This window comes from Trachypithecus francoisi, unplaced genomic scaffold (assembly GCF_009764315.1).
Source record: "Trachypithecus francoisi isolate TF-2019V2 unplaced genomic scaffold, Tfra_2.0 Lachesis_group3, whole genome shotgun sequence".
Classification (NCBI taxonomy): Eukaryota; Metazoa; Chordata; class Mammalia; order Primates; family Cercopithecidae; genus Trachypithecus; species Trachypithecus francoisi.
The window spans coordinates 49706621-49721788 of NW_022681468.1; the positions used below are offsets into that span (position 1 = coordinate 49706621).

General features: G+C 35.8%; 1 protein-coding gene across 11 annotated transcripts in view; it reads right to left on the reverse strand.

Moving 5' to 3' along the window:
• Positions 1–15168, reverse strand: part of KTN1 (kinectin 1) — a 110253-nt gene that overhangs the window by 77870 nt on the left and 17215 nt on the right. For 10 of the 11 annotated variants that reach the window (XM_033187948.1, XM_033187945.1, XM_033187943.1 and 7 more), the window contains exon 2: positions 907–1459. In XM_033187948.1, coding sequence (XP_033043839.1) covers positions 907–1429 — 523 coding nt within the window. In that variant the 5' untranslated portion in view covers positions 1430–1459. Of the gene's footprint in view, positions 1–906; positions 1460–6881; positions 6936–15168 lie in introns of all 11 variants that reach the window. The other variant, XM_033187940.1, reaches the window with a different exon arrangement.

Below are 15168 nucleotides of genomic sequence, written 5' to 3' on the forward strand. Positions count from 1 at the left end.
AAGTTAAGACACACAAACGACTTAATGGTGCATACAAGTCCTTTCAAATAAAACAAACTGTTTACAGTTGCACACATCACCACGCCATTTCTCAAGGCTTTTCCATTGTACCTATCAATCCCCTTTCCCTGGAATCTCCCTCCTCTCCCCACCCACCCAAAAAACCTAACTAGTACTTACCCAAACTTTAAAAATTTCTGGCATTACATGCTTTAAGTGGTCTACCTTAGAATTCCCACACTGGTTTAGACATATCTAGACCACTACACTAAATCTTTTATAATGACCTATTTGTGTCTACAGCTAACACACGACTACCTTGAAAATGCACTATTCATCTCCGTAGCCCTATTACCTAGCATAATGCCTAGCATAAAACAGATATATGATAAATGTTAGCAAAATGAAGCAATCAAGGGTGAGAAATGATAACTGATTTTAGCTTTCCACCTTTAATTCTTACCACATCATTTAGAAAGTGAAGTTCATAACTGCTGATATTTACAGGTCCTAAGTGGTTTTAGTAAAATAGTCAAAGTTGGATATCTATAAGATGTATGGGTTTGTTTGTTTTTTTTTTCTTTTAATTTCTTGTAGAGATGAGGTCTCACTTTGTTGCCCAGGCTGGTCTAAAACACCTGGCCTCAACGGGTCCTCCCACTTCAGCCTCCCAATGTGCTAGGATTACAGGCATGAGCCACTGCATCGGGCTCTGAAGTTTAAAGTGCTATTTTTATGATCAATACTAATTTCTACCAGCAATTAATGAAGCAAACACATAATGAAAAGAATAATCTCGGTTTCAAATTCAGTATTAAACATTCTGTGTATGTACCTAACAGAATATCTCAATTCGAAGCTCCAAATCATACAATAAAATTAAATAGATTAAATAGATTACAATACCGCTTCCATTTTTAGACTTCTTCTGCCCTGGTTTCTTCTTTGAGGCAGCTGCTTCAGAGGGAGGGGTGGGCTGTTTAGTAACTGGGACAGGTTCTACTTTTTTGCCAGGAATCTTTGATGCATCACTTTCTTTGATGACCTGCTCTTCAAGTACAGGCTTTTGTTTCTTTTCCTTCTTTTTTCTTTCCCTAACATTACTTGAAGTTTCAACCACATTCAATGGAACAGGTACAACTTGATCATCTTCTACTGCCAAAGCATCTGATAATTTAAAGTCTCGAGGTACACTCTCAGAATCAGATTCATGGAGGTTTCCATTCTGGATTTCTTTCTTTTTATTCTTTTTCTTTTCTGCTTTCTTTTTATCTGTTTTGGTAGGAATAAGCTTTTGTTCTCTTTTCTGTTTTGCAAGAACTTCATCATATAACGTTTCTTTCATGAAAAGCCAGAAGAAGAGGAAAATTACTGTAATAACTATTGAAGGAATAAGAACAATAAAATATGCTGACTCATAAAACTCCATGGTACTTTTGTCAATGTGATCCTATAAAACCTAAATAGGGAAGAAGGAGGGGACAAAAAAAAGAACCCGTCAGTCTCATAAACATTAAAGTCAAAACTGCTGCTCTTTTAAGTGGCATTTCAAATCTAACCTGACCTACAAATCTAAACAGGTTAGTTCTTTAAATCACATTCTTGATTTATTTGCCAACAATTCATACATACTATGAAAAGTAAGACGAGTGGTAACTAGAGAGAGTAGAACACATCCTTCCATTTCTACATCATGTGAAAATGTCCTAATTGAAGAGAAAAATTTTAAATATACATTACTTTCTTTTCCCCAAATATCCACTTTTGGTATTTTATTAGTAGTTAAATTTTTTTGTTTATTGCACAGTGTTGATAACTACATGTGAAAACAAAGAGGCACTATTACCAACTCAATGGACATTCATTAAAAGTGTCATATTCTGAAACACACACACATACACACACAAAAAGAGGTGGTTTATTTCCAGATTAAGACCAGTCACAAACTGCTTGCATCTTTACACCAGTGACTCTCAGCCTCATGATGTGGTGGGATCTATCAAGGATATAAAAATCTAATAAAATCAAAATCAAAATGTTAGGATGTGGCATTTGGCATTAAAATAAATTACAGATCAGGCGCAGTGGTTCACGCCTGAATCCCACCAATTTGGGAGGCTGAGGCGGATGGATCACTTGAGCCTAAGGAGTTCCAGTCCACTTTGGGCAACATGGCGAAACGCTGTCTCTACAAAAAACAAAAACAAAAACAAAACACCAAGAAAATTAGCTGGGCTTAGTTAAAATGAGCCTGTAGTCCCAGCTACTTGGAGGCTGAGGTGGGAGGATCACCTGAGCCTTGGAAGTCAAGGCTTCAGTGAGCTGTGACTCTGCCACTGCACTCCCGCCTGGGCAACACAGCAAGGCCCTGTCTCAAAAAAATAAAGTAATGAAATAAATTACAAGTTAGGAACTTATCTCAGTTTTTTAAAGGCACCCCATACTGCACATAACAAGTTATACAGCCAAAGCGAGGCTGCCATCAACATCCTACCTAAATTGCTAAATAAAAGGCTTTACCTCATCAATAGAACATCGGCCCTACTTTTAGATTGACTCAGTAAGTATGGCGGCAGGGAGGAAACATGTAACTTGACTACCAACATCTACCTCGAATACAGATATTGTATCACTTATGTGAAGGGTAGTTTCCCCTAAAAGTAAATCTCAAAGTAAAAATTATTCTGATGTTGAGATTCTACATACTGATGCTCCTTACAAACATGCATAAGCCACATAAAAGTGACTTGTATTCTTACGTCATCTCAAGTGTGTTGTAGAAAAAGACAAGGTATATAATACAGATATAATTAAACATCAGGACATGTTTAGGATAAAGCAAATTAAAGTTAATTTCTGCACTTTTAATGTAAAAATAAATCTAAGAATGTTTAAAGTTTTCAAATTATTGATTTGGAGAATCTTGATACGTAATGATTAGATAAAGAAACCAATTCTACCTAAATAGGGGACTTACTCTAATAATTATTTTACGCCTAAGAAAACATCTGATTTTTTAAATTGGACAAATGTGAGTTTATTGAATGTAAGACTTTGCCAGAACTATAACACCACGGGTTTGAACTGCACTGGTCCACTTACACATGGATTTTTTTTTAACCAATTGTTACTGAAAATACGGTATTCACTGGACATGAAATCTTAAGTATATGGAGGGCCAACTTTGTATACTTGGGTTCCACAGGGACTATTCCAAGACTTTGAGCATGCTTAGATTTAGGTATATGCGGGGGTCCTGAAGCCAATCTCCCGCATATGCCAAGGAATGACTGTCGTTTGTTCAACAGACATGTTATTAATCTATATGACTGAAGTAACATTTCATACTTCCATAAGCAATTTTTAAATAGTATTAGTTAAACCCTAGATTTACTAAGACAAGGTTTTAACACGTTAAGGGGGAAAAGGAATCATGTGCTAACAAAATACTAAAAGAAACTCCATACAGAATTGTTTCCCTGATAATTCAAATTAACATGAACTGTCCAGGTTTTAAAATTAGACATATTTTATTGGGCCTGCGTAAGTGTGATTCGTCACCCAGGAATGCTTTTAAAGAGCCCAGAATTTTCTTTTCAAACATAACATCCACAGAATACACAGCCTATTCAACATAAGCTGGGAAGCCAAGGGAGAAAAAGCAAAAAACAATGAGTTGGAATGCTTCAAATTTTTGTTTTGGTGAAGAAGAGGCGCTGAGGCACTTAGCAGCAGTAACAGAAGCTGAAAAAAGGGGCAAAAGTCAAAAAGGCCTATATGAATAAGCTGCAGCCCTGTACAAACCTAGGTCTTAGGAAAGCAGAAATTATGATCAAGCACAGCAAATTCACCTGCATAGAAAGAAAAAGTAGCAAATGTTCAAGGAGAAGAGAGGCTATGAGACCACAAGAATTCTGAAACACCGACTCTTCAAACGTTTTAATGATTTTCTAGTTTCCTTTTCCAGGTCCCATATATAGGCCTGAAGGAATCAAGCTTTCTGTCTCTGGATTTTCATGGGAGTCCCTCTTCACGCAATTCAATTCACCTTCACTTGAGCTCATGTGAGACTCACTATGCATTTAGAGGAACCTACGTAGACACAAAGAGATTAAGAATCAAGAAAATGTTTGCTACAGCCATAAAAAGGAATGAGATCATGTCTTTTGCAGGGACATGGAAGAAGCTGGAAGCCATCATCCTCAGCAGACTAACACAGGAACAGAACACCAAACAATGCATGTTCACACTCGTAAGTGGGAGTTGAACACTGAGAACATATGGACCCAGAGAGGGGAACAACACACACCAGGGCCTGTTGGGGGGTGGGGATTGAGGGGAGGGAACTTAGAGGATGGGTCAAAAGGTGCAGCAAACCACCATTACATACATATACCTATGTAATAAACACGCACGTTCTCCACATGTATCCTGCTTTTTTTAGAAGAATAAAAAAGAAGAAAATGTTTGCATTCCTTTAACTCAATAATCCCAATTCTTTATCCTTAGGAATTTATTTGCAAGAAAAAAAAACATATAGAAAGATGTTCACAGGCCAGGCGCGGTGGCTCACGCCTGTAATCCCAGCACTTTGGGAGGCCAATGCGGGCGGATTACTTGATGTCAGGAGTTTGAGACTAGCCTGATCAACATGGTGAAACCCCATCTCTACTAAAAGTATAAAAATCAGCCGGGCGTGGTGGTACGCACCTGTAAACCCAGCTACTCAGGAGGCTGACGCAAAAGAATCACCTGAACCCAGCAGGGAGAGGTTGCAGTGACAGTGAGCCGAGATCGCACCACTGCACTCCAGCCTGGGCGACACGGCAAGACTCTGTCTTCAAAAAAAAAAAAGTTCACAGCAACATTACATAAAAACTGAAAAAAGAAAACATTCAACATCAGAATGTTTTCAATCAGCAAATATCAACTAAAAGTATAGGTATTAAACCATGAACCTAAAACTTCAATTCAATGCTGCTAAAAAGTCAAAATCATATGTATTTATATGATGGAAACATTTTATATACGCAAGTTCAGTAACTAAGGAGTTATGCCAAAATCATGGGTACAGTCTCATTTGCCTTAATACTCTAGATTTAAACTTTGTTTATGAGAAATTCTTAAAATATTATTTTAAAAAGGCAAAACATGAGTGTCTATTGAATAAATACTACCATACCAATTAATATGCCTCAGATTCACATTATACCCACGAGCATCAGAATTACATACGAAGGAAAAAACAAGAGACAAATAGGAACTGAAAATGAAACAGGAAAATTCAGGGAAGAACAAACACAGAAAGATTTAAAAGCAGGGAGGCAAAATTGAAAAATAAAAGGAAAGAGGTTGAGAAAACGTTAATTTAGCTCTGGGTGATAAGAACCAGGTCATTAAAATTTTTTAAGTCCACAGTATGCAATTCAATGCATGTTTGTTGAGTTGAAAAATGGAGACATGTAGACACTTATGCTGTTCTTTCACACATGGAAGAAATCATTAACACTGCTGATTTTTGCTAACTCACAACCTGAGTTATTACAAAAAAATTATAATATTTTTACACTTTTTTTTTAAGAAATGGGGTCTCTATATATACACTGCTCAGGCTGGACCACATTGGCTATTCACAATCCCTATGATAGTGCATTGCAGCATCAAACTATAGAGGTCTTCCCACTTCAGCCTCCCAAGTGGCTGCAACTACACTACAGGCATGTACCACCTAGCCTGGCTAACCCTTTGTAGTATTAGTTACCTCTTTAACCTCATCACACACAAGTTATAATAGATTCCAATCTGAAAGCAATAAACAGCCAGTGGTGGTAAATAGGATTTCTCTGTCAAGAGAACCAGGAGACAAATATCCATGGAATGATAGGAAAGTAAGTCCAATCTATTTTAAAACCACATTCCACACCATTGTCTTTTATCTTTTACTTGGACATAAATCTTTCAAGAAACTGATAAAGATACTGACCCTCTTTCTCAAAGAAAAAAAGTATCCACACTCACTAAGTTTTACATATAATCTCCAGAAGGTTTCTGGATTCCCTGAAGAATATGCCCGGGCCCCAGGTTTAAAATCCTGCTCTACAGTGAGAGTTTTCATTCCTGCCCTATCTTAAAAGAACTACAAAAATAATTATAATAAGTTAACATGCATGATATGTAAGTTGTGTTTCATCAGAGTACGTATTACAAATACTAATCAAATAGTTTTAAAATTCTATTTACTTGCCCTCCTATAACTTACATTTGTTCATATAAAAACTGAGACACATCACTGAGTTAAATTTTATAAACTTCTCAGAAGGCACAATGACCCGTTTATACTAATATAACAGAGGTGAAACCTAAAATTTTAAGTGATATAAAAATCTGGTGGCAATTATTAGAATTTCAATAGAATTGCTTAACCAAAAAGGATAATATATTTATGTATATACAAGACAGACCACACTGTTTATATAATAAAACAATGAAACTGTTTCAGCGTGGGACATGTGAAGAAACATCATACGACCATTTAAAATAATTAAGATTGTAATGCAGCAAAACACATTACATAGAAGAAAGATTAAAATTTTTGTGTTGAGTATTATATACACTCATAGATGATACCTAAAAAATTAGAATCATTACATTTTTTTGAAGAGAGATTATTACAAACATTTTACTGTTTAATTGTTCAACTTTTAAAATTTCACATTAAAACAATAATTTAAGTAACCAACCTGAATGCACAGTACTAAACTTCAACAGCTTAAACATATAAACGTAAGAATTATTCATATTATGAGAAAAAACTGAGGCAGTTTGATAAGTATACTATTAAATTTCAAGTAATACAACAATTTTGAATTATATTTTCTTACTATAGGGTTTCAGTTGCTCTTGCTTCTGCTATCCTTTTCTTCACATTAAAAACATTGAAAGCAAATGACACAAAAAAAATTTTATCAATATTTCTGTACTTCAATTGACACAATTTTATCAGTTAGGGTGACTCAAAAAAACCATTAGCAAAAACTTAACAAATCAAAATTCAAGACTGAAATCTGAACACAGTGAAAGTATTTTCCACCAAAAAACATACAAAGCAAGCAGACACATTTGAAAAAAACAAAAGCAGTAAGTTGAGGGAAAGGTAGTTTTCAACATAGGAATGCAAAATTCCATAAAAGTTCCGGTATAAATCAATGGACAACTAAACAAATACACCCTTAAGATATACAGGCTCCCAGAGCAGCCTATAAGAGCTTGATTTCGTTATTTGAATACAGTTAAAATATGACAGAAGTAGCTGTGAGGCCTAAGCTGAAAGCTATTATTACAGGTTATTTGTAAAAATAATGTTCATAGGTTAAAAAAACAACAACAAGAACAAAAAAAGCTATCTGTAATCTGATCACACTGAATCTAAATACTTGGCATTCCAAACGTGCCACTCTTCATACCACGTTTACCTTTCTTTAAACCCACAATACTATCTCACGTTTTTTTAACCAGACACGTTAATCTTTTTTTAAGAAAAATGATTTATGGTTAAGTACTCTACAGTGATAAAAAGTTTACTATTGGTAAATTTCCATTCTGCAAAAGATTTAGCTACAATGAACTCCTCCTGCTAAAATTAAGTATTAGGTATCATGTAGTTGATAACCTTCGAATATAGTATGTGTGTTATATTGTAGATACATCCTGAGCAAAAGTAAATTAAGATTAGTAAATAGCAATATAATGAAGCAGTAAAATGGAAGGCAAGAGTCTTGACTTTTAGTTCCAATTCGGCCTTCACTCAGTCTTACTTAAAAATTTTAACCATGAGTTTCTTCTCACATGGCTTTAGGGTCCAAACTACTTGCATGATCTTGGATATGCCAGCCAAAAAATGTAAATGGTTCCCCGTTGGTGGTGCCCCGAGTACCCACGGTAGAAGCAAATGCATAACCTCTTCCGTGGAATCCTTCCCCAAGTCAGGCTCCTTAAGGTTTTTAAAAATTATTATCCAGATATGAGCCCACAAAAAAATAACAGAACATGTGATAAGCCATCATGAACAAGAGGCAGAAGAAACAAGCTAAAGAATTAGATCCCCAACTGCACTCCAGCCTGGGCGACAGAGCAATATTCCGTCTCAAATAAATAAATAAATAAATAAAATAAACATATAAATAAAACCAAATAGATAGGTTAAAAATAGTTGCAAGGAGATCAGTTAAAATGACTTTCAATAGTTTAAGTAGATCTGATGACAGCAAATCAATTTCAACACAGAAATACTTGGAACAACTAACAAGAAAACTCAACTATCTGAAAATGAGTGAGGACTCTAGTAAGACAATTCCCACATGTCATGCTTGTAAGGTTCCATAAATGAGAAAACCCCTTGCCAAGATTAAGAATATAGGAATACGTTCCTATCTGGGAGTTGTAGATCAGATTTTGAAGAAAATATGGGACCACTAGCTAGAAAAGATCAGCAGTCAACCAAGTGGGAAAAATCAGCAGGAGGAGGCTACTATGGACTCTGAATCAGGCAATCAGAGGAACCACTTTCTAAAGTTCCATTTAAAGCACCTCACCTTATCCCTGCAATCAAATCTAAAAATCTTTGCCTTGTCCTTTGTATGAAATCTCCACCTAACCTTCAAGACCCAGCTTAAATCAAACCTATGAATATGTAATTTCAACTCTCTTCCACAATAAGTCTTTATTATTCATTTGTTATTTAGCACTGACCATATGTCAGGACTGCTCTAGGACATTCTGAGTAGACAGCAGTAAAAGGGCCACAAACCCTGCACTTACAGAGCTAACATTCTACTAAGTGGTAAGACAGACCAACAATTAGTATGCAGTATATGAAAGGGCAATAAGTAGCAAGAATAGTGATAAGCAGGGAAGAGAAATAGGGAGAACAGGAAGATGTGGACAGTGGTTAAATTTTATTTATTTATTTTTTTAATTATTTAGAGACAGGGCTTTGCCATGTTGCCCAGGCTGGTCTCAAACTCCTAATGGTTAAAATTTAGAGTAGAATGGTCAGAGATGATTTCATTTTTAAAAAATGATATCTCAATAAAGACCTGAAATAAGTGAAAGATAGAGCCATGTTGCTATCCGTATCTAAGTGAAGAGCAAAATACAGTGAATGAGGGAAGAGCAAGCACAAAGACCATGAGACAGTAACATACCTGCTATATATGAGCAAGAGCAGTAAGGACAACGTGGTTCAGGCAGAATGAACAGAAGGATAAACTGATGAGGTCAAAGAGAATTTGAAAGGGAGAGGGGATGTGGTTAACAATTCATGTTGTTTCTTACAGGAAAAGGATTGTGGCTAACACTCTCAGTAATATGGGAAAACTACTGGAGAGGTGTGACTAGGGAAGGGTGTAGGGAGAAAGTGAAATCAGGGAAAACTGTTAGGTGACAACAGAAATAATTTAGAGATGATGGTAGCAGGTGAGGTGGTCAAATTTTTGATACTTTATAAAGGTAGAGCCAAGATGATTTGCTGATGGACTGGATGTAGGGTATGAGAGAATAAACAAAGCCAAAGGCAATTCCAAAGCTTCTAGACTAGGCCAAAAACAAAGGAGCTGCCCTTTACTGAGATAGGGGAATGTGGCAGGGACATGGTTAAGGTTGAGATAAGGAGTTAGGTTTTAGGTAAGTGGATATGTCCAGTAGACAGCTAAATAAAAGAGTTGTCACGTGAGAAGTGAAGGCTAGAGATACAAATTTGGAAGTATTCAGCAAATGGATTATATTTAAAGCCATAAACTTGGATAAAATCCCAAACAAATGGGTATAAATAGAGACCAGGTCTCAAGACTGAAGCACTGAAATTCAACAACAGGAAGATGAAGAACTCTCGAGGGAGAGAGGAGAGGTAGAAAGAAAACCAGGAGTGTGCTGTCCTGGATGCCAGATGAATACGGTCTATTAGGGAGGAGAGATGGATCAATTTTGTCAAATGGGGTTGGTAAGTAAAACACAATGAAAACTAGTAATTGACTTCTGAATTTAGTAACATAGACGTTACTGGTGACTTTAACCAAAGCAGTAGAGTAGTGGTGATCAAAACCTGATTGAAACGAATTTAAAAGTTAGAAGAACTCTAGCAAGTGTGGACAACTCTTTGAAGCAGCCTTCCTGTGAAAGGATGCAGAGAAATAAGATGGAACTTGGAGGAGAATATGAGGTTAAGAGTTTGGTTTTTAAAGATGGGAGAAATTACAGCATGATAATATGCTGACAAAAAAACGATTCAGTAGAAAGGGAAAGACTAATGATGCAGGAGTGAGAGGCAATGTTTTCAAATAGCAAGAAAGGACAGAATTTGGACAAGTAGATAGACTGATTGGCCTTATAATGGTACCACAGACAGTTCATCTGTAGGAATACAGAGAAGGAAGAATACAAAAGCACAGACCCAGGACAGGAAAGGAGGCGGATGGTATAGACGCTTGTGAAAATTCTGTTTCTAATGCTACGATTCTCTTTATGAAATAAGAAACAAAGTCATAAGCAGAGAATAAGCGTAAAAAAGATGGCGGCCAGGCATGGTGGCTCACGCCTGTAATTCTAGCACTCTGGGAGGCCAAGGAGAAAGGATTGCTTGAGCCCAGAGTTCAAGACCATCCTGGGCAACATAGCAAAACCCTGTCTCTACAAACAATAGAAAACTAGCTAGACATAGTGGCATGCACCTGTAGTCCCAGATGCTCGGGAGAACAAGGCAGAAAGATCACTTGGGCACAGGAGCTCAAGGCTACAGTAAGTCATGATTTCACCTCTGCGCTCTAGCCTGGGTGACAGAGGGAGACCCTGTCTCAAAAAACAAAAAAACAAACAGAAAAAAAACCAGTGTTGAAGGTCTTATAAAACACATTACAATTATTGTTGTAGTTTTCATTCTTTGTAAGTTGCACTCGTTTTAATTTTCCACTTAGGTTTTTGAATGCAGGGTATTTAACAGTGTTCACAAATAAATTTGCTGACTTTAAATGAATTTATAATCTCACTGAGAAAGGAAGTATATAGTATCTACAAAACTAACTAAAGCAAAAAGCCTAACTTGAGCCTCCATGTGGTTCTACTCTTCCAGCTCAAGCACCCTGTCCACAGCTAGTTCTCCTCCTAAAATTCCAGAGCACTTATTCTTTATTTATATACACATGCACAGAATTCTATGAGACAGTAAATGGTTTCAACTAATATAGCAAGGCAGCAACACACTGCAGTATGATAAAGATAAGAAAATAATAATTGAATTCAAAATCTAAAACAAATCCAAATATATACAAAAATTCAGTTTCCTGTAAGTTATTTCCAATCAGTAGAAGGCTGTATCATTCAAATCAACTAAAAACATCCAAATAAAGTTTCAAACATAAGAAAAAATATAAAGCACTTGAGGGCTAGGCGTGGTGGCTCACACCTATAATCCCAGCACCTTCAGAGGCCACAGCATGTGGATCACTTGAGGCAGGAGTTTAGGACCAGCCTGGCCAACATGATAAAACCCTGTCTCTACCAAAAATACAAAACTTAGCTGAGTGTGGTGGCACACACCTACAATCCCAGCTACTCAGGAGGCTGAGGCAATGAGAGTCACTTGAATCCAGGAGGCAAAGGGTTGCAGTAAGCCAAGGTCACACCACTGCACTCCAGCCTGCATGACAGAGCAAAAATCTATCTAAAAACAAGAAAAAATATAAAGTACTTGAAAACACAAGAAAATACATAGGCTCATTTTACATAGTTCTATATGTTTAAATTTTTGTAAGTATATTCCATTTGCAGTAAGAATTTTTAAAAATAAATGATTCTACCAATTGATTTTAAAAAACAAAAAACTCAATGAGAAAAATAGACAAAGCATTAACCATTTCCTGAAATGGCCATCAAAATGCAAAAACTCATCTAAATTCCTATTGTCCTAGTCAGTCACTACACCAAAAGTATAATGGCCCCGGAGTGCACAACACAATTAAATAATTATCTTTTAAAATAAGAGGAAAAACATTCGAAGTAAGCAAAAGACAAAACAATCCAGGAAATCCAAACACTGAATTCCTCAACATGGGAATCTCATGTACAGTATCTTTTCTAAGATTAACTTTATAGACCACACTAAAATTTCAAAGCTGTGGTATAATTTCTCCTTTTAAACTGCAAGGCAGTTATTTCTATGACTCACATCTTATTAACACACCCCTTACTTCAGCAATATCCATTCTAAAGTACTGCTACCCCAATCTGAAATGAATACAACTAATGCCAGAAATGAGTAATGAAATTTAATTTCTCCATTAGGTATAATGTCACAACAAATGAGACTTCTATTTTTTAATCAAACTTTTTCCCCTTTCATGAGAATAGATCAATCCATTTGAACAGCTTTCTCAAGAAACTGAAAAGGAATTGCAGAGATGATAGCTGCTGAAAGTATCTTTTAGACTTTTGCTTACTCATCATGCCCAAACCAGCCCATTTTCTCAGGAATAGGCACTGCTCATTTAAAAACAATTCCATAGGAAATAATCTGGTTAAAACTTTATTCTGTTAAAAAAAATCTAATTTCTAATTAGACAAACTGAAAGCTTTAATACCAAAAAAATTAATAACTTTTTAAAAGTCTTTCAAATCAACACATAAAATCAGTTTTCAAAGACAAAAGAACATAAGTCATCAAAACTGTTCAAAAATTAACATTACAACATGAAATTCATACCAATAATGTAACTGCAAAACAGCTACACCATGTACAGAAGCTTTCCTCCCCTTAAAATCTACCATCTTGACCTACTTTTCCTTTCATAAGATTCCTAAGAAAGGGCCATCTAATCCAACTAGCCACTCAGAGATTAGACCCAGCTGAAACAGGCAGCCAGCCTATGCTTGAAAAGCAGGGATGAACACCTCCCATAAACCCCCTTTATTTCTTTAGAAAGACAAGTTCTTTTTAGTTTTGATCCAAAATCACATCACCCTGTAACTTTTCCCAGTGGTCCTATCTCTACCCTAACCTTAAGAAATCTGTCCAATCCCACTACCACCAGGTAGTCTTAATAACTGATGCTTAAACTTAATGAAATTAAATTTAAGGTGGATCACCTTAGGTCATTCAACAATGGAAGTACTAAAATGATCAGATGTTTTAGGTATTATGTCTTTTCTGGGGATAAGCAAGAATAATTTATTCATAAAGGATACAATGATGAATGTCCAATAAATCAAAAGTGAATTCAAGAATAATTTATTCTTGCTTATCCCCAGAAAAGACATAATACCTAAAATATTTATTCTTGCTTATCCCCAGAAAAGACATAATACCTAACACATCTCACAAACTAAACATGAAATGTAAATGAGAATATAAAATACTGTCAAAAATGGCTCTACTAAAAAAGTTTTGTTTATGAAAACAAGAATTTTTAAACCTTGTCCAAGAACACCCAATTAAAGGCAAAATAGCCCAAATACAAACAAAAAGTTCGGTATATTATCACAGTGCCATTTCAAATCAGTAAGTTGAAAAAAAAAAATAGATTTCATAAGTAGTGTTGGCACAAATGCGAAAAAGACACAAGAGAAAGCTTGTTTGCTTTTCCAAAACCCAAAAGTCTCCATTAAGATTTGACAATCATAAATTCTTACCTACAGTCTCTGCCAATCCAGAACACTCCCCTACTGCCCACTTCCTACCACAAATATTAACACAAAAATGGCTCACAGATCACCTGAGGTCAGGAGTTCGAGAACGGCCTGGCCAACATGGTGAAACCCCATCTCTACTAAAAATACAAAAAATTAGCCGGGCATGGTGGCGGGAGCCTGTTAATCCCAGCTACTCTGGAGGCTGAGGCACGAGAATCGCTTCGAATCTGTGCAGCACAGGTTGGTAGTGAGCCAAGATTGCGCCACTACACTCTGCCCTGGGCGACAGAGCAAGACTCTGTCTCAATAAAAAGAAAAAAAAAATGGATCAACGGCCACAAAAGCCCTGTGACTCAGGAAAAACTCTTGGGAAGGAAAAATCCCTCTGGAAAAAAACTACCTCTATCCAATCTAGTCTGTACAGTATAGTATTTGCAGATATTCTCCTGTCAAAGGTGAACTTCCAAACAAAATGAACAAGAGTAGCACATACAGGGAGTAGATCCCAAAAAACTGATAACAGAATGTGAAAGACTATTAAAACAAAAATATCAGCCATTAGAGTTATAAATCAGCAACACAGAAAACACTCATTAAAAAAAAGAAAAATTAGAACTTGAACTTTATAAATTATGTGTATGCATACATATGCACACACAGACATACAAACACCCCCAGAAATTAAAAGCCAAATGGCCTGATAACTATATAAAACTCAATTATCAAACAAGACAGACTTGATTAAAAAACTGACAATGTATCACAAAAAATTATACATAAGGGAAAATATGAAAGAAAAATTAACAGACATAAAGGATACAATGAGAATGTCCAATAAATCAAATGGGAATTCAAGGAGAGGAAAGAACAAAGAAACATAGTGGCTGAGAATTTTCAAAAACTGCTGAAAGCTATGAATCTTCCAATTCAGGAAAGGCAACAAAATTGGAACAGAATAAAAGATATTTAAACATATTTGTAGTAACACTGTGTAACTCAAGCAAGTCTTGAAAGCAACACAGAAAAGAGTACTGAAGAAGAAATTTAGACTTATATAGTACTTAGCAATAGAAGCCAAAGGATAATGTAATAAAATCTCTATAGAAACAATGACCATTAATTACCACAGAATTCTAGACCCTGCTGAACATGGGAATACTATTAGTTTTCAGAAGCAATAAGTCTGTCAGCCATACAACAAACAAAACTGATTAACATTAGTAAATAGTAAAAATTCAGACTTTATATGAAATTTATTAATCCAGAATGCAATTTTTTTAATGAACAGTACCTCTTTCCAACCAGAGTATGACTGACTGAGAAACCAATATTCTTATTCTTTCATTAGGGATTACAACTGACCTTCGCTTTTCTCTAATAAACTTTTCAGGAATGCACAAAGAGTGCTAGCAAAGAGTTTTCCCTCTCTGGCCTCTCGATTCCAAGCTTTCATGTACAAAACCATATAAAATTAGGACAAATCTTCACAGA